This window comes from Scyliorhinus canicula, chromosome 16, assembly GCF_902713615.1.
Source record: "Scyliorhinus canicula chromosome 16, sScyCan1.1, whole genome shotgun sequence".
Taxonomy (NCBI): Eukaryota; Metazoa; Chordata; class Chondrichthyes; order Carcharhiniformes; family Scyliorhinidae; genus Scyliorhinus; species Scyliorhinus canicula.
Genome location: NC_052161.1, coordinates 62,402,198 through 62,430,185, shown reverse-complemented (window position 1 = coordinate 62,430,185; position 27,988 = coordinate 62,402,198). Strand labels below are relative to the sequence as shown.

The 27,988-nt window shown below is 38.9% G+C and overlaps 1 protein-coding gene across 1 annotated transcript in view; it reads left to right on the top strand.

Annotated features, from left to right (window-relative positions):
* The window catches only part of ptenb (phosphatase and tensin homolog B), a 219,977-nt gene that overhangs the window by 170,945 nt on the left and 21,044 nt on the right, over window positions 1-27,988 (top strand). Inside the window, 6 exon segments of the mRNA XM_038821662.1 lie at window positions 7,895-7,938; window positions 8,499-8,737; window positions 19,994-20,135; window positions 22,341-22,507; window positions 27,206-27,401; window positions 27,404-27,420. Of these exon segments, the coding sequence (XP_038677590.1) occupies window positions 7,895-7,938; window positions 8,499-8,737; window positions 19,994-20,135; window positions 22,341-22,507; window positions 27,206-27,401; window positions 27,404-27,420 (805 nt within the window).

The following is a 27,988-nucleotide window of genomic DNA, read 5'->3' as shown; positions in this document are numbered from 1 at the left end:
ACATTATTTCCCATTCATAAATCCATGTTGATTGTGCCCAGTCAAATAATTATTATTCAAATGTCCATTTATCACATCCTTTATAGCAGGTTCCAGCTTTTCCTGCCTGCTGATGCTAGGTCCACAGATCTGTAGTCTTGTTTTCTCTCTCCCTCCTTCTTAAATAGGGGGGTGATAATTTGCTCCCTTCCGATCTGCTGGAATCATTCCAGAATCTATAGAGTTTTGGAAGATGACCTATGTGTCCAGTCTCTCCATAGATACCTCATTGGGTTCCAGGGACTTAACAATCTTTTCTCCAATACAACCTTCTTACTTATGTAAATTATCTTCAATATCTCATTCTTCCTAGTCCCTTGGATCTCTGATTCTGAGGGGATTTCTTGTATCTTTTTCAGTGAAGACAGATACAAAGTAATCATTCAGCTTCTCTGCCATTTCTCTATTTTCCCATTATAAATTCTCCCGACGCTGCCTGTGATGGACGCTCATTTATCAACAGTTTCTTTTAACATACCTAAAGAAGCTTTTACAATCAGATTGTTTTTTGGGACTTTATATATAATCTAATCTCTCTATTTGTTTCTTTCTCCTTTACTGTATTCTAAAATTCTCCCAATCCCCAAGTTTACTCCTATTTCTGACAACTTTATAGGCCTTTTCTTTTAATATTATATCATTCTTAATTTCTCATTAGCCACAGTTAACTAACTTTTTTCATTTTGGGTTTTTGTGCCTTGAAGGAATGTATAATTGGTGTAAACTATGTAATAATTCCTTGAAGATTGTACATTCCCTGTGTAGCATATTACCTTTTCATGTGTTTTGCCCAATGTGCCTCAGCCAATGCAGCCATATAACGTCCATAATTTCCTTAGTTTCAGATTGAATTACCCCACTTTCAAACATAATATCATATTATGGGTACTCATTCCTAAAGGTTAGGAATTATTCATTAGCACTTTCACCTTAGATATACTAGATCTTGGGTCTCCCGAACCTGATGTACTACTAGGCGGTGAATGTGGAGAAGGTGCGGAGCTGGGTCAGAGGGGTTGATTCCCAGTGGGTCAGAATGGAGGAGAGTTTGTGCAGGGGGTCGGGACTGAAAGCACTAGCTACAGCGCCACTCCCAATAGCTCCGAGGAAATACTCGGGGAGTCTGGTAATAATAGCTTCATTGAAAATCTGGAGGCAGTTTCGCCAACATTTCGGGTTGGGGGCAGTGTCAAGGGATATGCCGATTCAGGGGAACCACAGATTTGAGCCAGGGAGGTGGGATGGAAGTTTTCGGAAATGGGAAAAGAAGGGGATTAAGACGCTAAAAGATTTGTTTCTTCGGGGTTGGTTTGCAGGATTGAGGGAGCTGGAAGCGAAGTATGGGCTGGAGCAGGGAGAAATGTTTAGATACATGCAGGTTCGAGATTTTGCCAGGAAGGAGATACAGAGCTTCCCGGAGGAACCGACCTCCACATTGCTGGAGGAGGTGCTGACGACAATGGGACTGGAGAAGGAGGTAGTGTCAGCGGTGTACGGAGCTATTTTGGAAGAGGATAAGGCACCACTGGAAGGGATCAAAGCAAAGTGGGAGGAAGAGCTGGGAGAGGTTATAGAGGAGGGGGTCTGGTGTGAGGTGCTCTGGAGAGTAAATGCCTCCACCTCATGTGCGAGATTGGGGCTGATACAGCTGAAGATGGTATATAGAGCGCACCTCACGAGGGTGAGGATGAGCCAATTCTTTGAAGGAGTAGAAGATGTGTTTGAGCGTTGTGGGGTGGGGGGGATATGCTGGAATACTTGACCCTTGAGAAGGTTAAGTTCGAACTGAGGGGAAGCTCGGAGGGGTTCTACAAGTCATGGGCATTATTCATTATGCACTTTCAAGAACTGGATAATATTGAACATTACTTGGGGGGGATGGGTGGGAGGGCTGGGGGGGAGGGGGGCAGTGTATTAAGGGTGACTATGGGTAATCCCTGATTCCTTTTTGTCATTTGTTTATGTAAACATGTGGGCTGATGTTTGGGGTTTGGTGGGAGGATGGGATCGTTGTTATTATGGGGATTGACATATGTTGTTGATTATTGTTTATTGTTGGTGGGTGTAAATTCGGGAGACAATGTGAAAAAGGAGAATAAAAATATATTTTTTTAAATATATACTAGATCTAAAATAGCCTGTTCTCCAGTCAGATCCTCAATGTGCTGCCCGAGAACACCATGCCTAACACATACCAGAAACTCCACAGCATTAGTGCTCATTAGATTCACCTAGCCTGTATGCAACATGAAGCCACCCACGATTATTGTATTAGCCATGCTACATGCTTCTCTAATCTCCTGATTAATACAATGCCCACACTACCACTACTGCCTGGTGGCTCATAAACAACTCCTACCAATGTTTGCTGCCCCTTGCTGTTTCTTAGCTCCACCAAGCAGATGCTACATTTGTGCTTCCAACCTGATCTCATTCCTTATTTTTAGTGCAACACTACCTTTCCTTTTTTGTCAGTTATTCCTAAATGTTGAATACCCTTGAATATTCAGTTCCCAGTCTTGGGCATCGTGTAGCCCTCGGCAGAATCTAAAATGGAAAACCAATTACAAGCGAAATTGACTTGGGACTCTTGGATTACCTGCCTAGTCCTCTTAGACGTCCTGGTGGTCACCCATCCCTCTGCCTACACGCTCCTAACATGTAGTGTGACCCCCTCCCTAAAAGTGCTCTCCATATAGTTCCCTGCCTTGCAGATGCACCACCGTGACTCCAGCTGCCGCTTGAGTTCTGAAAAATGGAGCTCAAGCTTCTCCAGCTGGTGACAATTCCTCAGAGATGCTCACCTAGGACACACGGTACATCCATGACTTCCCACATACCACAGCATGTACATTCCAGCCATGCTGACCTGCCATATAGTAATTAAAAAAACTATTGTTACACTGGAGCAAGTAGAATAACTTGTCAGTTACTCATCAATCAGCTTCATACCCTGTACCAAAGTAAGTGCCAACTACTGGAGGACGAAAAAGAAGGCAGCCACTCGCAGTTACTTACCTCCCAACTTGACACTTAATGCAGACCAAGTTCCACTGAGGACCCCCTGTTTATATACTTTCTGAAAAACAACTGATTCCAGCTTCTGAAAACCAGTTTAAGGGAGCCACCTAATTCATTAGCTGCAGCTGCTTTCAGTGCTCTACCTCGGTTTAAGGCTGGAATAAATGTAACTTCTCTTAACTTAAGAAGTAATGTTTAGTTGATTACCAAGTTAAAGAAAATAAATAGACTTTGGGTCAAAATTGACAATTAAAACTCCCTCACTCGCCATCTTAGTGCACACCAAATGGCACTGAGGAACTCCTCATTTTATACTTTCTGAAAAATAACTGATCAAACTTCTGAAAACCAGCTTAGTGGGAGAAACAAATATAAGCCTGTTAATTGAATTGCCATTTAATTTATAAATAGAATTAAAAAGAAGCATTTTTACAATTGAACTGAAGTAGAATTAATATTCCACACAAATCTGACCGTATCAGCCTTTCTTTTTACCCCTCTCTCTGTTGTGCATTTGTATAGCTCCTCCTTAACTGCAGAAACTATCCCAAGTTCCGTTGCTTAATGACTCTCAAGAAGTTCCTCCTGGATTCCTAATTGAATTGATTAGTGACTCAACTAGCTTTGGAAACCAAACAGAAAATGCTGGAAAATCTCAGCAGGTCTGGCGGTTTTGGACTTCCCCATATCGGGAATCATGTCTTCTTTTTACCTACTTTATCAAAACTTGTAAAAGATTATGAAGACACCTGTTGGGACAGCCCATAGAAAAGAAGATGATGTGGAGATGCCGGCGTTGGACTGGGGTGAGCACAGTAAGAAGTCTTACAACACCAGGTTAAAGTCCAACAGGTTTGTTTCAAACACGAGCTTTCGGAGCACGGCTCCTTCTTCAGGTGAATGGCTGGCCATTCACCTGAAGAAGGAGCCGTGCTCCGAAAGCTCGTGTTTGAAACAAACCTGTTGGACTTTAACCTGGTGTTGTAAGACTTCTTACCATAGAAAAGAACACCAGTGTAAATTCTTCCTGGTAATTGAGATTTGCTATATCTATTGTTCTGTTGTCAATGCGTTCACAGAGGCATATGAAAGAATGGACCTTAAGCTTAACATCCAGAAGACAAGGGTCGTCTATAATAGCTTTCTCCAGCTGCGTTTTACTGCCCCCGACTATCAAAATCCATGGCAAACCATTGGACAACATTGATCATTTATCATACCTTTTGGAACCTCCTCCCAGTGAGGGCAGACAACGACAATGAAACTCAACATTGCCTCCAGTGTGCCAGTACAGCTTTTGGTGCTCTGGGGGAAAAGAGTGTTTGAGGACGAAGACCTCACACCACGCACCCAAGTTCATGATCTACAGAGCTACATGTTACCTGCCCTGTATGCGTAAGAGACGGGAACAATATGCATCTGGAGAAATATCACCAGCGCTGCCCCTGGGGCGGGAGGGGAGGAGGGAGGCAAAGAAACCCTACTCCAAGCCTCCTGTAAAAAAAAAGTGCAACACTCCCACCGATTTGTGGGAATCCTTTGCTCAAAACCGTCCAAACTGGAGAAGATGCATCTGCGAGACGATGCTAACCATTATAAACATCTCTTGACAGCCACAGGTGGAGGCCCAGCGCAAACAGCGGAAGGAGTGTTCCAGAATCCGAGCAACCCTCCCACCCATCTCATCAAACATTACCTGCCCCTCCTGTGAAAGTGTTTGCAGACCTAGCATTGGTCTGTTAGTCACCTCAGAACCCACAACACCGGAGTGGAAGCATGTCATTCTTGGGCCTGAGGAGCTGGCGCAGAAGAAATTTGTCTTTTGCACTTTATAAGTAATTGTAGCTTAATGATAGAAAAAGACACAACAATTTAATAAAAATTTCCTACGATAACTAAAATCTGAAGGAATGGGATTCCACTTGCTAAAGCCAAGTTTCTGTACCAGAGGAATTGTTTGTCACTAATTAAGAATTGCCATGGTGTTAAAAATTCACTTAGACTAGAATGGATGAGCCCTAACTTTTTTTGGCTTGTTTACTGACTATCAGTCACAACCCCATACATTGCACACATTCAGTACCAAGTTTCTTAGTATGAGTGCAATGAAAATTCTGGAGCAGTGGGGCAATTTGATCAGTAGGTTCCTGATTTAGATGTTTGACTGCACATGTCACCAGAAATTGCTGGGGTGTTCAAACTAATTTGGCAGGAGTGGAGATACAGTAGGGGGTGATGCGCAGCCAAATATAGAAGAAAAACCAAGTCAGTTTGTAAGGCTTCAAAGATAGACTTCTTAAGTCACAAGGGGGCAAAGCTGAATGGCAGCTTAATTTTCCAGGTTGTAGAATTTTAATGTTAATTAACACCCTCAATTCATTTGCCTTACCTCAAGGCTCCATGCATTAGATAAAAGAGGAATAAAAGAGGAAGTGGTTATTGATCAAGCAGTCATATCAGAGCAGGCTCCTCAATTGAGGACATATGGGTATAACTTAAAAAGAAAGAGGGCAATCATGTTGTTGGGAGCAAACAATAGGTCCTCAGAGCCCGAGAGAAATTAATATGTTAATATGATAAGACAGGATCTGGCCAAAGTGAACTGGAAGCAGCTACTTGAAAGTGGAAGTTATTTAAAAAGGAAGTACAGAGACTACAGGGCCAACATGTTCCCGTAAAGGATGGGGACTACCAAGTTCAGAGAATCCTGAATGTCCAGGGGTATACAGGATTTGATTTTTTAAAAACAGAGGCTTATGGTAGACATGGGGAAGGTCCTAGGCGAGAGTAGAAAGTTCAGGGGGTAATTTAAAAAGGGAAAGCAATGAGGGGACATGAACAAATTCTGACGGGCAAAATAAAGGAACATCTCATGGTGCTTCATAAGTAGATTAAGGCCAAGCGGGTCACCAGGGAAGGAGTATTGCCCATTTGGGACCAAATTGGCAAACTGTGTCAAACCGGAAGATGTAGGTGAGCTTTTAAATGAGTCTTTTTCATCTGTGATGAAGGCAGTCCAGTTGATGTAATCTATATGGACTTCAGTAAGGCCTTTGACAAGGTCAAGCATGAGAGAGTAGTCAAGAAGGAAAGAGCCCATGGGATCCAGGGCAATTTGGAAAATTGGATCCATCTTTGGCTAAGTGGCAGGAGGCCGAGGGTGATGTGCAACATTGTTTTAATGACTGGGAGCCTGTGTCCAGTGGTGTACTGTAGGGATCGGTGCAGGGTCCTTGCTGTTTGTAGGGTATATTACTGATCTAAATGTGAATGTTGGTGATCTGATCAGTAAATTTGCAGATGGCACGGAAATTGGCGGTGTGCTAAATAGCAAGGAGGAAAGCTTTAGATTGCAGGACAATATAGATGGACTGGTCAAATGGACAGAAAAGTGGCAAATGGAATTTACCCCTGAGAAGTGTGAGGTGATGCATTTTTGGAGACCTAACAAGGCAAAGGAAAATACAATGAATGGTGAGACACTAGGAAATTGAGCACCAGAGGGACCTTGGGTTGCATGTCTAAATAATCCTGAAGGCAGCAAGACAGCTAGATAAGGTGGTTAACCTTTATTAGCCGAGTTACAAAATATAAGAGCAATGAGGTTATGATGGGGCTGTATAAAACGTCAGACCATAGTATACTGTGTGCAGTTCTGGTTGCCATGCTATAGGAAGGATGTGATTGCACTAGAGAGGGTGCAGAGGACATTCAAAAGGATGGTGCCTGGGCTGGAGTGTTTAAGCTATGAAGCGAGGCTGGTTAGGTAAAGGTTGTTTTCCTTGGAGCAGAGGAGGCTGAGGGGACACCTGATCGAGTTGTACAAAAAATAAGGAACCTGCTTAGAGTAGATAGGAAGAAACCTTTCCCCTTGGTAGAGAGGCCAATAACCATTGGGCATTAATTAAAGGAAATGGGCAGGAGATTTAGAAGGGATTTGAGGACAATCTTTTTCACCCAGACGGTGATGGGGATCTGAAACTCAATGCCTGAAAGGGTTGTAGAGATGGAACCTTCAGAAGATTTAAGTAGCGTTTAGATTAAACACCATAGCATACAAGGCTGTGGTGCTGGGCCAAGTGCTGGAAAATGGCTTTAGAGTAGATGGGCGCTTCATGGCTGATGTAGACACGATGGGCCTGTTATGCTGTAAAACCTGATGATTCTACTAGTTAATAACAAGGAGTACTGATAGCTTCACTTTTTTTTCTACCATAGAACAGTGATAAATTAAATAGTGTAAACCTGCAACAGCACTTAAAACCTAAAAATCCAACTAGTTAATTTTCAGAGCCAGAGTTGACTGGCGGTAGATAACATTTATTAAGTTGTCAAAAAGGTATTTTGACTTGAGATGATTTGACTTGAGGTTCTGTCTAAAGTTTCTCTACCTGGCAGGTAGTGGGACTATCTGTTGTTTAATGTATTTTAATGGGGAGCAAGACAACAAGGTGCCATTTTTGCAAAGGTAACAAGGCAGACCACCACAACAGCAACTATGTGATTTCCATTTAATTATGCGTCTGGCCTTGTTTGAAGATGCTGTGTACATAAATAGTGAGGTGAGCTACTTACTTTGATGTTATTTTGACGGCAAATTTCGGACATTTTCGGAAGATCAATTTTCAGATTACATTAAATGATGACTCCTATGTATCCAGAATTAATCTGCAGTGAGACACTTTCTTCCCAACTCAGTTTGATGCATGTTCATATTTTCTGTGTGAGCAGCTTTGTAGGCTACTAGACATTAGTAGCCTACATACACAATATACTTAAGTGTGATATCCTAGTTTGGATATTATGATTAATATTTTTTTACTTTTCCTTGCAGATGTGCAGAAAGACATTATGATGCTACTAAATTTAATTGCAGAGGTAGGTTAACAATTGTAGTTAGACACTTCCATAATGATAATCGCTTATTGTCACAAGTAGACTTCAATTAAGTTACTGTGAAAATCCCCTACAAGTCATGAAAAAAACCCAATTAATTATTGGCATTTGATGCAAGTGGCTGATGATGTGAATCTCAATGTTCTCTACAAGTTATTTCTGTTGGAATAAGAAGCATAGCAGAAGTGGTATTGTTCTGTTTACATTATGACTCAATCATTTTGTGAAAAAAATAGTGCAGTGATATAACAGGGCAAGATTGCTAAATGGCACATGTATGTTTAGTACAGTCTTTTAACACTATTTCATAGCTTTATCATTTTTTTTGCTTTGACAGGTAATCTTTTTGTATGACACAATTTATATCCAATTAAATAGTCCCAAAAGACTTTGGTGGAGTTTATGGATGTTAAATCTTGGACTGATCTTAGTCAGAATTCTAACATTTTGTTTGTGACTGCTATGCATTATATACATGCTTAAATTATAAAAATGGTAATTTGCTCACTTGTCTGAATTATTTTTCTCTCCTATCCACTTAGTCGCTCAATATCCTTTTGAAGACCATAATCCACCACAGCTAGAACTCATCAAGCCATTTTGTGAAGATCTAGACCACTGGTTGAGTGAAGATGATAACAATGTTGCAGCAATCCATTGCAAAGCTGGAAAGGGACGGACAGGAGTAATGATCTGTGCTTATTTGCTTCATCGTGGCAAATTTTTAAAAGCACAAGAAGCCCTAGAATTCTATGGCCAAGCAAGGACTATAGATAAGAAGGTGAGTTTTATTACTATGTGATAGGAAATAAATTTGTATGTAAAGAATTCTGTTTGAGCATCAAATTAACAAGTGCTGATGCTCATCTGTATGTGTAAGCAAAATTAAAATCAGAATTTTGGAATTTTATTATTTTCTAATGTCTAAATTATGATGAAAGAAAATGGTTCAAATGTTTACAGACTAATACATTTTAAATGAATAGTGTTAATGCCAATTTTATTATCTTTTGGCTTAGAACATGATAGATAATGGTATTCCACATGAACATTTGGCTGCACTCCATCATTGCACTGCCAAAAGAGAATTTGGAATGTACTTTTATCACAGAAATCTGGCATGTTCCATTCAGTAACGAAACACAGAAGTAAATTGTAATTTGTAAATAATTTGGGTTTTCTACAACTGAGAAAAAGTAATTTTACTGGTCCTAAACAGAATTGTTTAACCTTTTTATAAACAAGTTGGTTTTGAGATTCGATCAGTGGATCAACAATTTATAAATACTACTTACTCCACGTTACTCCACCTATTCCTTTACAGAGCTACTTATTTTCTGAATACCTATTTTAACTCTAGTTCAAATTCATTCAATGAAATTGGAGCTGTATTTTAATTTCTATCTTTTATTGAAATTTAACCACATCTGTGTGGTAGAAGGCAGTATTCAAAGAAATGTTCACTGAGGAGTTCAATCTACATTTATTTCTCTTTCACACCCCCATTATGCTTTGCCTGTAAACCTCTGTTTACTGTAGGATAACATTTGGTGGAAAATCAAAGGGACTACTCCCTTCTTAATTTTTCCTTTCCTTTATCAATATTTGTTTAGATTTCTTTGCATTCTATTTCTTTTACCTGGTCTCACCTTTCTCTTGTTTTGTGTTTTTTTTCTTATTCCCTTTCATGCTTCTTATTTGTTTTCCTTTTGTCTTCTGCGTGAATAGAATTATAGATTTTTCTTTCATGGGATATGGGCATTTCTGGTGTGACCTCTTAATCTTCTCTTCCCTAAGAAGAACAGCCCCAGCTTCTCCAATCTATCCATAAATCCGATGTTCCTCATTCCTGAACTATTCTTTTCTGCACATCTCTGCCTTCACACCCTTCCTAACATGTGGTACTCAGAATTGGGCACAATATTCCAGTTGAGGCCACACCAGTACTCTGTATAGGTTTGTCATAACATCCTTGCTTTTGAACTCAATTTCCGTCTTTATGAAGTCCAAAGCCACTTTCTAAACGTGCTCTACGACCTTCAATTATTTGTGCACTTTAACCCCCAGGTCTTGTGCTCCTGGACCCACGATAGAATTGTAACATTTCTTTTATATTGCCTCTCCTTGTTCTTTCTACCAAAATGAATCACCACACTTCTCTGGCTTAAATTTCATTAAATGGTACCTATGTTCTTCATTCATTCATCCTCCAATACTTCCGTAATAGCAATTGAGAAGTGTCCCACACCATCTCTGTTAGGATTCTATTAAAAACACTTGTATCTTCTTGTAATATTGACTATTCACCAAGCTTTGCGTTTCTCAAGATTGGTGTTGCAAAGTTTCTTGTGTTAGTTTTCTGGCAACACCTTGATTATGAACCAACCTTAATCAGCCTGTCTGATGTTGACTCTACCTTGGCTACTAGCCAAAGCCAGCTCCTGATTATTAAGTTGGATTGTAAATCATTGCTCATTTTCAATTATCTACTTGCACAGTGTCAGTTATGTTGCTTTCTTGTTGAATTACTTTTCAAAGTGTGTCACATTTATTTTCTGAAAGGCATTTCTGATGATGAAGATGTAGAAATTTAATTCTCAGATGCAAAGACCTTGTGGTTCAGTTAAAACATGCATTTGCCCAAACCCAGGTCAGATAAGGAATCAACTATTTTAAGAAATATTGTGAAATGCTTACACAAATATGCATTTATTTATCTACTTTCTTCATCCATTAGTATAGCTTGGGGAATCCATTGGATTTTTCAGATCTGTACCAGCATTCATGAACTTCAGTGAAAACGTTTTGGCCAATTCGTCTGTGCGTCCTAATCTCCAGCTGAAATCAGACAATTTTATTCTCTCCATTGGTGTCATCATTATGTTTACCTTAGTATATAAAGTTGTCTTCAATATGGCAGCTGGCACAATCATATCACTAGCCCAGGGTTTGTGGGTGTGGTTCTCTGATGTTCATTCCCAAGGAAACTCCAAGGTGTCGTCATGGCTCAGTCATTTGCATTTGTGCCTTTGAGTCAGATGGCTGTGGGTTGCGCACAAAAATCAAGGTTGACACACCAAGACTGGGAGACTGCTGCACTGTTGGAGGTGCCATCCTTCAACTAAGACAGTAACCTGAGAACACCTACATTCTTAGATCGTGTAAACGATTCCATGGCACTATTTCAAAGGAAAGATGAGCTGTTATTTATCCCTCAACCAAATTCACTAAAAAGGTTATCTGGCAATGAGGGATCTATCGTTTTCCATTGAGTTGCCCAAGGGAAATGTTGATTATGTAGGACTCTAGTCATGTTTTCAGTTCTGGAAGGAACTGGGGAGGAAGAGGATGGCAGCAGGGAACTTCTTTATGAGTCAGCATATATAGATACAGTACAGGAAATACTTTTGTAAACTTAAAAGCAAACATATAAGGATAAGAAACTATTATATATTTTGTTCATAGTTCAGCTAGATATATATGTATGTGTAATATGCAAACATTGTTCCCAACCATTTTATGGACTGCTGTATAAGTAGCTTAGCAATGGCCTTTGTTGTAAAGAGGTGCAATGAGCTCTGTTGTACCTAATCCACTCTCTGGGAGGCTTCTGTTTACATCACTCAGACTTACCCATTTTGAGATAAATTCCAAGACCAGAGGTTCAAGATAAATAATTAGAACTTAAACAGCCAGTACCAGTAACTGGTACATATGACATGAGAAATCAATTGTTTCATGGTCATTGGGGAATTGGATAATTTGGTATCAGTAACCACTCCAAATCATAGTATTAACTAGAATGATTGAAGTTCATGTCCAATCATCCCAAGCTTCTTCACCACAATAATGGCTTTCTTCCAAATAAAAGTATTCTCTCACATCCACCAATGCTGTGATTCAGGTGTTGTTTGTGGTATAGGTGAAACCTTTGTTCATCCCTTGTCGAGACTCTTCCTTCATGGTGCTACTATGCAAAAGTATTCATGCAATCCCTCGTACTGAAGCTCGCACTGTAGTCTACTATGGTGTGTCCACTCCTGGCTAGTTTTTACATCTAGATCTTTCTGTTTGTAGTTGAAATCGCAAACATTTTCAATCTACGAAAACTGATGTTCTGGGCACCATCATTCAGCTGTTTTAACTAGTCTCAGAATCTTGTACAAGGTTTCTACATGTCAGAGAATCTGAGTTACCGTTACAGTCACCCACCGCAAGTTCCCAACTTGACTGTTGAGTGGTTGTCTTCAAGGAATAATATTTCCAGCATTAAGCATTTATAACATTGCCTTGCAGGAAAACTCGTTTGAACGCATGCACTGTGAAATTGACAATGTTTTGTCCACACATAGTAGAGTTGCAGTTTCAGTCTTTTAGGGCTGGTTTGACATCAGATTTTTTAAAATCACATTTAAAAATGCTGCTGGCTAAGTAAGCCTGAAATGAGTACACATTCTGATACTTAAGATACATCTATCAAAAAGAGTTTCTGGCTTTCTTTTTTAAATACAGAAGATTAGTGAATTGCATGTGTTATCTGTGGATCAAGCCATTATATTTGCATGAGGCAATCTTTAAACATCTTTTTATTTCAGACAAAAATTGAGATTCATTTTGCCTCAGCAAAATGTACCCACCACTTGACATATTGTCTTTTGATATTCATGGAATAAAAATCTACAGTTTAATTTAGGAGCTTTTTTTGTTAAACTCATTAAACAAAGTTTTTTGATTGGTAGTATTTATTGCAGCACCTTCTTGGACCAACATATAGAGCATTTAATTCCAGACTATCTATGCAGCAGCAATCTTGAATAACGTACATGCTTATAGTAAGCATTGCTGTCTTGACTGAGCCTGTCGGGGCAATTAACATTTAGGAGTTAAGCTCCACAGTGCCTTGATGTTTCCGCTGAGTACCACTGCCAGTTTTTCTGTATTGATGTGCTCAAATTTTATGTGGTGGTTGAAAAGAGGAAAATTAAATTTCCCACTATAGATATAATGTTGCTCATTTGACTTTCATTTATAAAGCTTCCTCCCAACCAATCCTGCATTGCTCTTTCTCTCCTGATGTGGCTTGGAGTTGATCTACTGTTCACTGTTGGATGATTCAGTGCTTTTGCTCTTGTTTGGAATTTCAGTGCAGCTTCCTCTGGCCAAAGAACTAATGGCAAGGTCCAGAGCAAGGAAGGCTACTTGACTACGCAGGGCATGAAATTCTGAAAGCGACAGCATCCTAAGGTTAGCATCCCTGTCCCCTGTGGGATGAGAGCGAATGTTCAATTTGTACGTGGAGGCTGAAAATCTATGAAGATTAACAAGACCATAGCTACTTTATTCAACTCGTAATAACTTATTAAAATCCCTCTCCACACAGACAGGCACACTTTTACATTGTACTACATGGGTGTACAATGACGACAACATTGCAATTTATTTTGATTTAGAAAATTCAAGGTATTCAAGCATGTATTAAATATGAGACTTTACGGTTGATCTGCAAGTAAATCTCTCCACGGGCTACAGCAGTGTGATAATATAGCTTGAGCTTGAACTGTTAACCAGTGGAACCAATTATCAATTCTGGGCAAAATTTAAAACAACAGCACTTAATTGGTTTGTTGCTCCTCATACATTCATAGAAGCAGCACAGAAGGAGGTCATTCAGCCCATTGTGTCTGCATTAGCTCTTTGCTACCCAACTAGTTCCACTCCACTAATCTTTCTCACAAGATCCTGTAAATTTCCTCCATTCAAGTATTTATCAAATTGCTTGTCATAAGTTTTTATTGTATCTGCTTCAACTTGCCTTTCAAGCTGTGCATTCTAAATCGTACAATTTGCTGTGTAATTTATTTTCCTAATGTTGCCTCTGGTTCTATTGCTAATTACTATCAATTTGTGACTTTGTCTACCAATCCTTCTGCCACTGGAATTGGTTCCACCTGATATATTCTATCAAATGCATTGATGATTTTGAACACCTGTCAAATGTACATTTAACCATCTCTGCTCAATCAAAAACAACTATACTTTCTCCAGTGTTTCCACATATTGAAGTATTTCATCCATGCTGCCATTCAAGTAAATCTCCTCTGCAACCTCTCAATTCCTTAACCTCCATCTCTGCTGTTTCACTGTATGATTCTGTGAACATTTGAAGATCAACAGACCAAACTTGGTTGCTCTAAACAGTACCCAGAACTGATAACAGTTTCCATGGTTGAGTAGCTCAAGCTATATCTCACACACCTTCATACTGTTGTAACCTATGGCGAGATTTGCTTGCAGAACAATGTAAAATCTCAGCCCCACTCTTTCTTTGAGTCTCAAAATGTGGTGCTGAGAATTAGTCAGACTACTGCACCTAGGTGGTTAATGCAGGTTTAGCATAATTTCCTTGTTTTTGTATGCCTTTTTAACAATTCTCAACTTGTCCTTCTGCCTTCAAATATTTTTGTGCATACATTCGAGCTTTCTTTTCGTGCATTCCCGTTTCAACATTTTGTTTCGATACCCTCTCATCATTCTGCCTGCCAGACTGGATCATTTCCCACTTTTCAGCCTTAAATTTAATTTGTCATTCATCTGTGCAATTCACCAGTTTATTTGTTCCCACCTGAAATCTGTTACTTTCCTCCTCATTGTTCACTATATTTCCAGGTTTTGTTTCTTATGCAAATTTTAAAATTATACCTTGGGTACCAGTCAGTCATTTTTATATGTAATATATTCAAAAGAAAAGTGAACCCAACACCGACCCCTTGGGACCCCATTGCACACATCCCTCCAGTCTGGAAAAACGACCCTTTGCCAATACTCTGAATTATACCCCTTAACAAATTTCTTAATCTTACTCCATTGACCTTTTAGTCCTATCAGCTTCAATTTGCTATGGTTCTCTTGCATCTTTCTTTAATAAACATCCGTTGAAAGTCCAAATACGCAACATTAACTGTACTACCTTCTTCAGCCCTCGGTTACTTCATCAAAGAACTAATTCAAATTATTCAAAATTGGCCTTTCACAAATCACACTGAATGTTATCAATCCATATTTTTTCAAACTTCAATTAATTTTGTCCCAGATTAGTTTTTCTAAATATTTCTCACAGTGGTCTTCAGCTGATCAGCATGCAGTTGCCAGGTTTAATCTTTTTTTAACAGGGAGGAAACATTTTGGCCTCATGTCCTCCAGCAGTATTCCCATATCTAAGGTGGATTTAAGTCTTGTGGCCAAAGCCTCTAGAGTCTCCACTCTTGCTTTCCTCAGCAGCCAGGGATGCATCCCATCCAGAGTGGATGTGACTTCTCTATTTTGAGTACTGCTAACTTCATATGCATCTCCTCTTTATCAATTTTTATCTGATTTACCGCCTTTACTGTGACATTGGCAAAGTCATTTTTCGCTGTGTAGGCAGGTACTCGGCCTATCTTCTACCTCCATGTTAAGATCCTTTTGGCACTAATCAGCCCCAATTTTCCTCTTGAGTGTCCTTTTACTATTTATATATTTATATATAAACATTTTTCGTGTCCCTTTTGTTACCTACAATCTATGTTGTTTACCCCTCTTATTTCCATTTTTAGTTCTCCTTTATCTTTCTGTATTCTCCTTGGTCCTCTACTGAATTATGTACCTGATAATAATCATATCTTTATCTTTGATTATACTTCCTTTCCCTCTCATGGGACTTGTGTCTATATCTCAACTGTTCTCTTTGAAGATCCTTCTGCACTATAGGGATTTTCTGGATTCTAATCTCTCATTGCTCATTTACCTGTCAATCTTTGATTCCACTTCATCTGGGCACAATCCTTTTCAACTCACTAAAATTAGTCCTTCCCCAGTTGAGTATTTTCCACCTTTGATTTCTCCTTGTCCTTTTCCATAACTCCACAATGTTATCGTGATCACAATTTCTAAATACTCCACTAAACCATGCTTCACTTGCCTTACTTCATTCCCCGGAACTAGATCCAGCACTGTTCTTTCATTATTGGATTGGATCTAGAAAATTAGTTTACGCTGATTTTAGGAATTCCTTCTCTTTGTCTATAGCTGGTTAGTTGAAGTATCCCATTATCACTACTCTAAACATCTCACATCTTTATAACATTTGTCTGCTTTGTCTCTTCCCACTATTTAATTACAAGGCTTTCATACTTAAACAAAAAAGTGCCTTAGTCAGACTCAAATCTCACCTTGGGTAAGTACAATGTCTATTTCTGGTCACCACATCATAAGGGTGGCATTCAAGCTTTCGAGAGGTTTCACAAAAGATCTGCAAGGCTGATCCCTAATTTCTATGGACTGTATGATGAGGTTAAAAACTAGAGAAGCTAAAAGGAAATGACTTCATAGAGGAACATAAATAGTAAATGTAATTGAAAAGGTATATCCAGACTTTATTTTAAAGCGATAGACCTTGCATTTATACAGCATACTTAATATCAAAAAAAAAAAACCTAAGGCACTTCACAGGACCATAAGAAACAATTGGAAATTAAACTAAAGAAGAAAATATTAGGAAGGATTAGAAAAAGCTGTCAAGGTGGGTTTATGGAGAGTTTTAAAGGAGAAGGGGTTTGGGGCAAAATTCCAGTTTGTCGAACATAGTGACCACCTGCAGTTGGGGGGGGGGGGGGGGGAGGGGGTCTAGAGAGGCTGGACTAAAATTAGGCAAGTTAGGAACAAACTGTTCAGAGTTGCTGTATAGCTACAGAAGGTTAGGGATAGGGAATGCGGCTATGAAAGGACTTAAATACAAGAATAAGAATTTTAAACTTTAGGCATTGGGAACCAAAAGCAAATGCAGATCCGGAAGAACATAGATGTTAGATGTGAGGGGCTTGGTGGATGGAATGAGTGGGTAGAATATGGAGCAGAAATTCCTGGAATAACTTGGGGCAAAAAAAGATTGAGTTATATTGGAAATCTTTTTTGGATGATTGAGATATGATGGGTTGAATGACCTTCTTCAAGTGGTATCTATCTTGACATATTTTAAATTTTCTCCTATTGCCAATGTTCCCAATTCGTACAAGAACCTATAAAATCTAACCATATTTCTCATAATTATTTTATGCACGTTTGCACTTGGTCGATATTTTATGCACATTTCATACTTGTTAAAAACTTGCCTGTTTCATTATTTTCACTCCCATCCAGCCATACCTGCCCTTCCCCAGTCCTGTAAGCAAGGGCTCTTTGTAACTAATTACACTGCTTTATTGAGGCTTGATTAATTTTACTGTTATAGACAATCACACTAAATTCCATGCTGTAACTGAGTGGGGCATCAGAACACATCCAAAAGAAAAGCTCAACATAGGAAAGCTTGAACTGAATATAGCTAACAGAGTTGAATCATTAAAGTGGTTGAGAACACAAAGCGTAAATTCACTTGATTATGTTTTCTAGCAGTAAAGTGCTTCTTTGACGGAAACAGCAAGAGAATATGGTTTTTACACAGATATTGAGTGATGGCATAGACATAGAGATGAGATGACAATGCATCAAGTTGTGGCTTCAAGAGAGGTTCTCAAAGAATTAAGATGCTGCACAGACATACTTAACTTTAAATACAGTAACCCAAGGATGATGGAAATGGGAGATCAATCCACAGAATAAAAATGTGACACTGCCAGGCGTAAAACAATTAACTTACACGTTAGCTCTAAAAATATAATGAATAGAAAATGAGATATGAAAATGGAAATAATATTTGACCCTTATCACTAACTTGTTGTCATTGACTGTTACAAAGCACCTTATTGAATATCTGTGCATTTTATTATACTTAAGTTTCACTCATCTTGCATTCCAGTTTCTAGGTATTGTCAGGAGTGCTATGCAAGGTGCACCTGTAAAATTTTGAAACTTGAAAGCATTCTAAATCTTCAAATGCAATGAATTCAGCTTGTGGCCTAATGAATAAAAACACCATGCGATGTGGTTTTATGCCATTTAGACCAGATGGAATCAAATTCCTTTGCTGATCTGTGTTAAGTTAGCTGATTATGATTGAGGCAATAGTTGGTGCGCTGTAATTGCCCTCAATGCCTTTGTATTTGAAGGTTTAAGGGATAAGGAGGTCTTATTTCTAATTGCTATCTTGTAATTCCTGGAGATATTTATTCTATGTGGTGTTGAGTGAAAACCAAATCAGGCTCAGTTGGTTAGTTGCCATGAGGAATGACCACTTTTCTGGTATTCCAGAGGGTGTCTGGTGTCTGTGGAACATTGAAGAGTTAATATTTTCACAAGACGCAGGGAGGAATAAGATGCAAGAAGTATCAATCCAGTGGATTGAGAATCTCTGATCAAGCCCTATTTTGCATGAGAATAATGAGTGTGACATTACAGCTGAAACTATTACTTTTCAGCTACGATGAGTTTGCTGTAATTGTGTCTTGTGGCAATAATGTTGCATTTATTTGCCAAACTGCATCTCAACTCTTTTACCTTCATATAGTTTGAAATGGTGTAGTGACATAAGTTCAGCTGTCACATTGTAGGGCTAAGTATTTGTGCACATTTTCTCATTGATTTCCGGATCACAGAGAACCTGGTGAAATTGGTTCCTGTTTAAGTCTTCTGGCATGTGACTAGCGGGAGCTCACGTGAAATAGAGGAAAATACTATCATTTTATTGTTCTAATTCCCAAAACATACAAGTTTATTTGAAAAGAAATTGGCGCATAATTTATTTGGTTCCCATAATTCAGGGGAATTAAAATTACTTTCTCAAATTCACCATCTATTTGTTTTGAAGGAAAATAACACAAGAATAAAAGAAATAAAACAAACGAGTATTTTTGAGACAGTATCCAGCTTTCATCTTTTTTACTCCGATGAAGAGATGTGTTCTCTCTGATGTGCAAGGAAGAGCAAGAATGATTATTATTGTTCGGTTGCAAGCGTTGTATCAACTAATCAGTTTCCCTTTCTAGAAACTAAAGTGGTAATGTTCTCCTAAGTAGAAATAAGGCAAAAGGGTGTGATGGAAAAAGCCAAATAGAAGATCTCTGGTGTTAATTAGTAGGTGAACTGTGGATGGGGATCAGGTAGGACAGACAGGGAGCTGGTTGGTATTTTGGAGTAGGAAAGCTGCTTAAAAGTAAGCAGTCAGCCTGGAATGGGAACAGAGAAAGTTGGTCACTCATGGCAACCGTGGAGTTGCTGTTATTGAGATGAGGTGGATAAGAGAGCGGACGCATTGTGGCTGCAGCATGATTGATCTATGGGTGTCCTGACCACAAACTGTTGAGTTTGCTGTTGCCTAGATCCTACCACCTTAACAAAACATAGAACAAGACTTTAGATTTCCTAGATAATGCTACAGGATGTAATTAATGCTGAAGAAAATATTAAATTTGCTTTGGGAATACAAGAGGTTCAGAATATTGTGGTGGACAAATTTGGAATCGAGAATAGAAAATCAGAAGATAGATAATATGCTTGAATTTTGTGTCAAGAATATTGAGACAGTTCCATAGATTTTTGAGGAATGGGCTAGATGTGTTGAGGCTTTATCAATTCTTTATAATTTATGATATCCCTATGCCTTAGAATACACAATGCCCAATGCATTATAATACAATGCATTACAATAGACAAAAAAAAAATCTACTGCTGCTTTTGTTTTCTAGTATTGTTGTGGACTGGTCCTTGTAATAATTGAAGTGAAATTCCTGCCAGCAGATGTATCAGTGTAAAACTAATAAACAGACTACATGGGCCCTGAAATTCTATCCCTATTAATGATCCAATATGCCATAGTTAAAATATATTACCAAACATTTTGGTTACATGTCATCTAAAATACTGGTGGACTTATATCCATATAGTTGCAATGCAAAATTGGTCCCTGCTAATTGCTACTCCGAGACGACAGTGTATACCTAGGTATCTCTAGTGCTTTTGTCGCCAAGAATTGAGGTAAACTGGGTACTAGAAATGGAGTTGTTCAAAGCAGTTATACTTTAATATTGAACAGTATACATGTATATATTTTCCATTTTTGTTTCAGGGCGTAACAATTCCCAGCCAGAGGCGTTATGTATATTATTACAGCTACCTTTTGAAGCACAGATTGGATTACAAACCAGTGGCATTATTATTTCACAAGATGCAGTTTGAAACAGTTCCAATGTTCAGTGGTGGAACATGCAGTAAGTTGTGTTTTACTATTTTTAGCTGTATATATTTGTTGGGACGAGGCATAAAATTGTACTAATGTTTTGCTGTTTCAGTTTTCTGTTGACCAGGTAGAGGAACAATATAATACACCAAATAATTTGTGCTGTAATTTAGAGTATTATAACTGCATCTAGAACAGATATTTTCAACTGATATTTCTAACTAGTGTAAGTAGTAGTCAAATATGCTTTCTTAATATCTGATTGGACTTTTTTTTAGTTAAAACAATTTGTGGGGGAAAATATCATTCTCAAAGCATCTTTTATGCTGCTAAATAGAATCTATCTAGATTGAGAGAGATTAGAACCAGAAAGTTTCAACTGGATGCTACTAAGTGATGTTATCTGTTGATCTGTCCATTCATGTTCCTAATGCTTAATTCAGTTGACCAGTTCTTGCTGAGGTGTGGGTTTGGTGGTGGTGGGAGAAAAAATGTACTCCGTTAAAGTGAACAATGTTTATCAAACTAAAATCTGTTGACTGTGAGGATTTTCAGATTGTGTGAATATAGGATGAATATAATGAACTAAAAATATTTATTGTTATTTTCATGTTTTAATCAGCATTCATTAGTATGTTCTTTCATGCCACTCAAATTAGATAGGTTTGATGCCTCATTGCATTTAGGGGCTGGTTTAGCACAGGGCTAAATCGCTAGCTTTGAAAGCAGACCAAGGCAGGCCAGCAGCACGGTTCAATTCCCGTACCAGCCTCCCCGAACAGGCGCCGGAATGTGGCGACTCGGGGCTTTTCACCGTAACTTCATTTGAAGCCCACTTGTGACAATAAGCGATTTTCATTTCAATATTTAGCAATTTCCAGGTCAAAAACCAATAGGAATTCACCAACTTATTGTCCTTGTCCAATTTCCACTTCACCCCGTCTGTTGTTCTTCTGGGGAAGGACTTGTGTTGACAATTTAAAAAAATAAATTTAGAATACCCAATGATTTTTTTTTCAATTAAGGGGCAATTTAGCATTGCCAATCCACCCACCCTGCACATTATTGGGTTGTGGGGTGAGCCCCAGGCAGGCACAGGGGGAATGTGCAAACACGACATGAATAATGACTTGGGGCAGGGAGCGAACCCGGCTCCTCAGTGCCGTGAGGCAGCAGTGCTAACCGCTGCACCCACCATGCCAGCCTGATGAATAGTTGTTGGTACTGCTGTGAGTGTCTGACCAAGTGGCCATTACTCATAAATGAGACTGGAGAGTTGACTGGCTATTTTAATGTGGGGTGCATCATTGGAAAGCTTTTCTGTCTTTCACAAACTAATAATCTAGCAGGGAATCGCGAGGTGCAGTCAAAAGCAGAAGTATGGTTCTTTCCTTCTTCCCATCCCTGGTCCAGGAAGTCAGTAGTAGTTTCATGGGAATGAAACTTTCGTTGAAAGTCGTCAGTATAGCTCAATCCATCACGCAAACCAGCCTCCCATCCATTAACTCTGTCTACAATTCCCGCTGCCTCGGAAAGGCAGCCAGCATAATTAAGGACCCCACACACCCCGGACATACTGTCTTCCACCTCCTTCCGTCAGGTAAAAGATACCAAAGTTTTGAGGTCGCGTACCAACCGACTCTAGAACAGCTTCTTCCCTACTGCCATCAGACGTTTGAATGGACCTACCTCGTATTAAGTTGATCTTTTCTCGACACCTTGCTATAACTGTAACATTATATTCTGCAGTCCTTCCCTATGTACGGTGCGCATTGTTTGTACAGCATGCAAGAAACAATACTTTTCACTGTATTCTAATACATGTGACAATAATAAAGCAAATCAAAATTATGTGGCACTGACACCAGTATCATTTTGCCTTATTATCTGGCTAATGTCTTGAAATGTACAGGTCAAATTGAAATTTCCATGTGATTAATTAAATTGTCATATGAGTTCTGAATTATTGTCAATTAACGTGACTCTTCAAAGTATGCTCATTTACGAAAGGAAATTAGTATTCAATTAGCGGAAGATTTAATATACTAGTTTGTCGCATGTGAAGAATATATTGTTATGACTCTGAATATTTAAATTGTCACCTGAAACCACCAGATTTGTAATTTACATTGGACTGCATTAGAAATTTTGCAGTTTAGCTTTGTACGAATGTTTTGGTGAATATTTCCATTTTTTGCTAGAACTTTAAAGCTAAATCTCTTTTGTTCTTTGTTAGATCCTATGTTTGTGGTTTCACAGCTGAAGGTGAAGATCTTTACTTCCCCTTTGGGCCCGACCAAGCGTGAAGACAAATATATGTATTTTGATTTTGCTCAACCTCTACCAGTGTGTGGAGATATTAAAGTGGAATTCTTCCACAAACAGAACAAGATGATGAAAAAGGTTTGTTTTTACTAGAACTGGAGTCATTTTAATATAACTAGAGTATACATAGCTTGATGTAGAGAAAGGAAACAAGCTTTAGTCTGTAAAGTGCAGTTGAAGAGGAAGTCTTGCCCTCAGTAGCCTTTTTAAATCAAGTAGAAATGTAAAGAATTATAACAGTAATTAATTTCAAATGTTGATTTCCACCCCGATATTACATCACCAAAAGTCAAATACAATGCTAACCGAGATTGAATCTATTTTGCAAGCAAAGCATACAAATTATTAAAACAAAATACTACTGATGCTGAAAATCTTAAATTAGAACAGACAAATTATGGCACTACTCAGCCAGGCTGGTAGCACCTACGGAGAGGGAAACCGAGTTGATGTTTCAGGTCAAGGACCTTTCATTAGAAAATATGAAAGTATACCTAATTAACCACTGTTGTGCATCTCTTTAACCCCTGGGGTGCTGGAATGACTTGCACAAGCCAATTTGAAGTTCTGTTTCAAGCATTGTCTAACATAAACATTCATGCTGAAAATGTGCCCTTGTTAATTGTATTTCTACTGTTATAAATTGAGCTTGTACAACAAAAGCTAAGATCTACTTGCACTGTCTTTTCTTGCAATTCAGTCCCTTCTATTTTTACATTTAACTGTAACATCATGTAACAGTTCTGATTACATTATAATATATTTTTCCAAAGAAACACATCTGCATTTTACTTAATATTTTACTGTCTTTAATAGACTAATCATTTTGGAAGTATGAGTCACATTGACATTGGCTTTTGACTGAAAACCAGCTCACCATCTGAATTTTAAGCTACTTCTGACCATGTGAAAATTGATTTGCTCAATTAAGCATTATGAGCGGCACGGTGTGACAGTGGTTATCACTGCTGCCTCACAGCTCCAGGGACCCAGGTTCAATTCCGGCCTCGGGTGACTGTGGAGTTTTCACTTTCAGGGTAGCACAGTGGTTTGCGCTGTGGCTTCACAGCTCCAGGGTCCCAGGTTCGATTCCTGGTTGGGTCACTATATGCAGAGTCTGGACGTACTCCCTGTGTCTACATGGGTTTCTTCGGGTGCTCCGGTTTCCTCCCACATGTCCCAAAAGACGTGCTGTTAGGTAATTTGGATATTCTAAATTCTCCCTTTGGTATTAACTTAAATCCTGGTGCAGCAGATAAAATCCTTGGCGTGATCAAAAATAGAGGATATAGATTTTCAAATATTTGGATAAGTTGTAGTACTTGTAATACGCTCTGAGTGTATTGGTCAACCAATTACAGTTCATTTCTAGTGTCCACTACTGTCACCATTATATCTGGCAGGTATTGCAATCTGACTTGTTTTGCGTGACTTGTTTTTGCAATAAGGAAAATTAAATCTTAATACTCAACACTCAGAGCGTATTATAAGTATTACAACTTATCCAAACATTTGAAAATCTATATCCTCTATTTTTGATTACGTCAAGGTTTTCATCTGCTGCACCAGGATTTAAGCTAATACCAAAAACCCAATACTTTAGGTTTACGGTTGTATGTATAATGTTTCTTTGTAATAAATAGGGGAACTGAGTATTGAAATGAGTCAGAAACAGGACTTCAGTCTTGGGACCTGGGTTCAAAGTAGCAGGATGGCAGTTTCCTCTTTTAACTTGCTACAAACCATAAAACTGCTGATATTTGTAAGCACAGAACTTGGCCATTTTATGTATCATGTCTGCTATGCGTAAGCAATATATTATGAATTTCACTGCCCTGCTATCTCCCTCTAACCCTATGGGAATGACCTAGCCGAATGCAGCGGGTGTTTTTCGGCGCTGGTGCCCCCGATAAGGGAGTCCTCGGGCCCCCTCTCTGCACAGGGCAGTCTGATCCCTGTTTTGGGTAAAATGCCAACCTGGCACCATGACACTGCCGGCCTACGCATTGGCACCCTGACAGTGCCCCTGCCTTCTGGCAGTGCACCTCGACAGCGCCAGGCTGGAATCAACAGTGCCAGGGTGCCACCCTGCCCAGGAGGCAAGCACCTGGAGCTTCCAATCCCCAGGAAGACCCCCACGCATGCCGTTAGGGAAGACCAGCACTGACGACACTCACCCAAGATCTCCAAGGCGAGGGAGTTCAATCCCATGCCTTGGGTAGATCGTGGGAAAAGCTGTCTCACTCTAATATGCAGATTTGCAAACAAGTGATCCCACCCACGATGGGTGTGATTCACATCATGACATCTCGTGAGATCAGGTTAAATGTCACGAGGCATGGTAAGCTGGGTGTATCCCGGAAGAGGGATCCGCCAGTCCCACCACACTGCCTTTTGGGTGTAACGACCTCTCCCTATAACCTCCTCTGCTTCAAACGCTTGTTAAATTTCCTCCTGGTGCGCTCTGCTTCACTGGAAATACTTGCAATATCGCAGGTCTCTTTATAACTATAGTCTTGTTCTTGATGATATGTATCTATATTATTAATTCTTGCCTTTATTTCCTTTCTGTTACATATGTACGTGTTTGCTTTTACACATCATCCTTTTTACTGTTTGCCAAGCTTATGTAATCAATAAATTTCAGTGTAGTACAGTACTTGGCTATATTGAAATATGGGCCCAACACTGATCCACTTTCAACCCAAGCAACACCCAATAACTCTAACCCTTTATATTATGACCTAAAGATTTTTCGCAAATTTAATACAGTCCTCGTAGTTTTGGAATGAAAATGGCTCCAAATTTAGTACTTGCAATCATGGATGCCACAAGAAAGCTGACACTGGAAATGGGGAAAAAATGGGTGGTTTTCTGAGGCTGTGACGACTGATTGGTTTACTGCAGCTGGGAGTGCTTAATGCTGATCCTGGGTGCATTAAATGAAAAGTATCCATTCTTCAACACAAACATACCTCACCTGATTTACTCAATTTACATAAACATGAATGTGTGCACACATGCAGTCAGATTTTTATCCAAATTATAAGGCGCTTAGACTGCTAGCATGGAATATCACAGTCAAAATTGCCATGTGCAGCTTGGCTTCCAATCCGCATCAGTATAATTTGCATTTTCTTGCAAACTGAGTCAAAGACCTAGCATTAAACCTATTTATCATGGTTGGGTACTGTTCTGAAAACTGTTTAGTGGGCCATAGTGGGCTACTTACTGCCTTCTATGTGTTCAACAAAATTGCAAAGCAGCATTTATAAATAAACTTTATAAATAAAGTTTTATTTATGCAAGATTTCCTTATACATAGCATACAGAATTGATTCTACGACTTTTGTAATTGATCTAAACAGGGAATCTAATTTTGTAACTTTTATTTGCTATTAGGAATTGGTGTGAGGAATAGGTGGGTACAAAATATATTAATCTGACAGTTTTTATATTTTCCCTACTGTAAGTAAGTTGATTATCAAGAAGAAAATGAAAAAATGTTTTAATATTTTGTTCTTCGGTTGTCTCCTTCCCAATCTGAAGACATTGCTGAAATGCCATTCCACGAGCGCAAATCCCTGAGATATTTAACCCGAGTGGCTATTAGTCAAAAGCAGTTCTCTGCCTTGTGTCAGTAGGCCATTTGATGCAAGAGGTTCACACTTGTGCTTAATTTTTTTCTCTCCAAATGCACATACCCGCTGAGATTTTTCAGTAAGGGTTGCTGAATTGGGAGTGGCGTGCTGGATGATTTTCTCTTCTTTGACCTCGATCTACTGAAGTATATTCTAGTATCTCTGCCACCTTTTTGGCTGAGATCAACTAACCTGACTCGGAGCAGGATTTTCTGGCCCTTCCTGCTGATGGGATATTCCAGTCCTCTCGAAGACAAACGCTTGTGGCAGATTCGCCAGCACTGGTACAGGCGAGCCACGCAGAACATCGTAGTGGCGACTAATGATGACCTACCTCTGCTGCCGGAAAGTCCCACTCTCAGAGTGGAAATTGGATCTAGGTGGGGAACTTGATGAATACACTTGCTGAGCCTTTGGGAACATGTTTTGGATGGGTTCCTTTATTTCCCACGCACCCCCAATTTCTTTCAGTTCCTCATTACTTAAAACAATCAAAAGTACTTGCTTTTTGCTCCTCCTTTCCTTGCTTTTTCTGTCCTCCAGGATATGCAACATCTGCAGCTAATCTTCTACCAGGTCTGTATGAGTGCATACTTTTTAATTTATTATAGTACTTTAAAATTTCAGTCAGTAACTCAGTCATTTATGTCTGGTTTAGATTGTTCAATTCCTAATAGCCGCATGCATTTTTCTTTGGTGCCTTTTCTCAGTACAGTAAGAAAACGTATAAATATATTCAGACATCTAGGAGATGGTAAGACTGCTGCAATGGCTGTAATTCAATCATTTATCCACTTACCATACTTGAAGCAGAAATTACTTTGAAATTTACTTGAGAATCAAGCTTTAGAAGTTATGCAGAGCAAGCTGCTAAATACTGAAGCAATGTACTCCTTGTACATTGCCACTATCTTAAACAGGATTTAAATATAGTTTTTCCTCTCAAACCTTTCTTCCGCACCACCTAATAAACCAGTGATTGCTCCAACTGCTTCTGTTATCAGTGCTGGGGTCATTTTTTAAGCCTACAGCCTCAGCATTGGGATCGTATTTTACCAGAGTGTGGTATTTCTTCGAACGAAGACCTGACTATTAAACGTTATTTGAGATTTATGGATTATTTTCTTTCCTTCAGGATAAAATGTTCCATTTCTGGATAAATACATTCTTCATCCCACAACCAAATGAGAACTTAGATAAAGTAGAAAATGGCAGCATAGTTACAGACAAGGACGATGATGGTTTGCGTACAGATAATGACAAGGAATATCTGGCCCTCACATTGACTAAAAATGAACTTGACAAGGCAAATAAAGACAAGGCCAACAGATATTCTCACCGAATTTCAAGGTTAGTAAACAGTTCTACAAAAAATGTAGAAAATATTGTACTTTTATTGAACTTTGGAGTTGAAGTTCGATGATTTTGTGCTCAATATTGAAACCTCTGGTGTTCTAATAGCTTGTTGGTTATTGAATACCTGAACATTTTCAATTATAGAATCTTGGCTCGTCATTTTAGATTCTTGGTATTAAACTGATATTCTAAAATCAATCTAATTTTGTTGTAATCTTATTCACCAAGATTATTTTCTTGCAGAAACCATTTATTGCCTAGCAATGTATCACCAGGTAACAAGACCGAAAATAAATAAGTTATTAACCATTGAAGCAGTAAATTTTTTTTTTGCTATTAATTGTATGATCAGTTGGTTGGCACCTCCATGAGAAATGGTTGTGTGGAATAACACTAGATATTTCAGTTTTGGCCACATGTGCGATTATTGAATTATTCTTGTTAAACCCTGTTATGATCCTTGGCCAGACCCAGGTAGTGAGGGGAGGTCCAGTGAGGGACCAGTAACGTTTTGTTTAAAGTAGTTAACGGTTGAAATTAAAGACATCTGCTTTTGAAATAA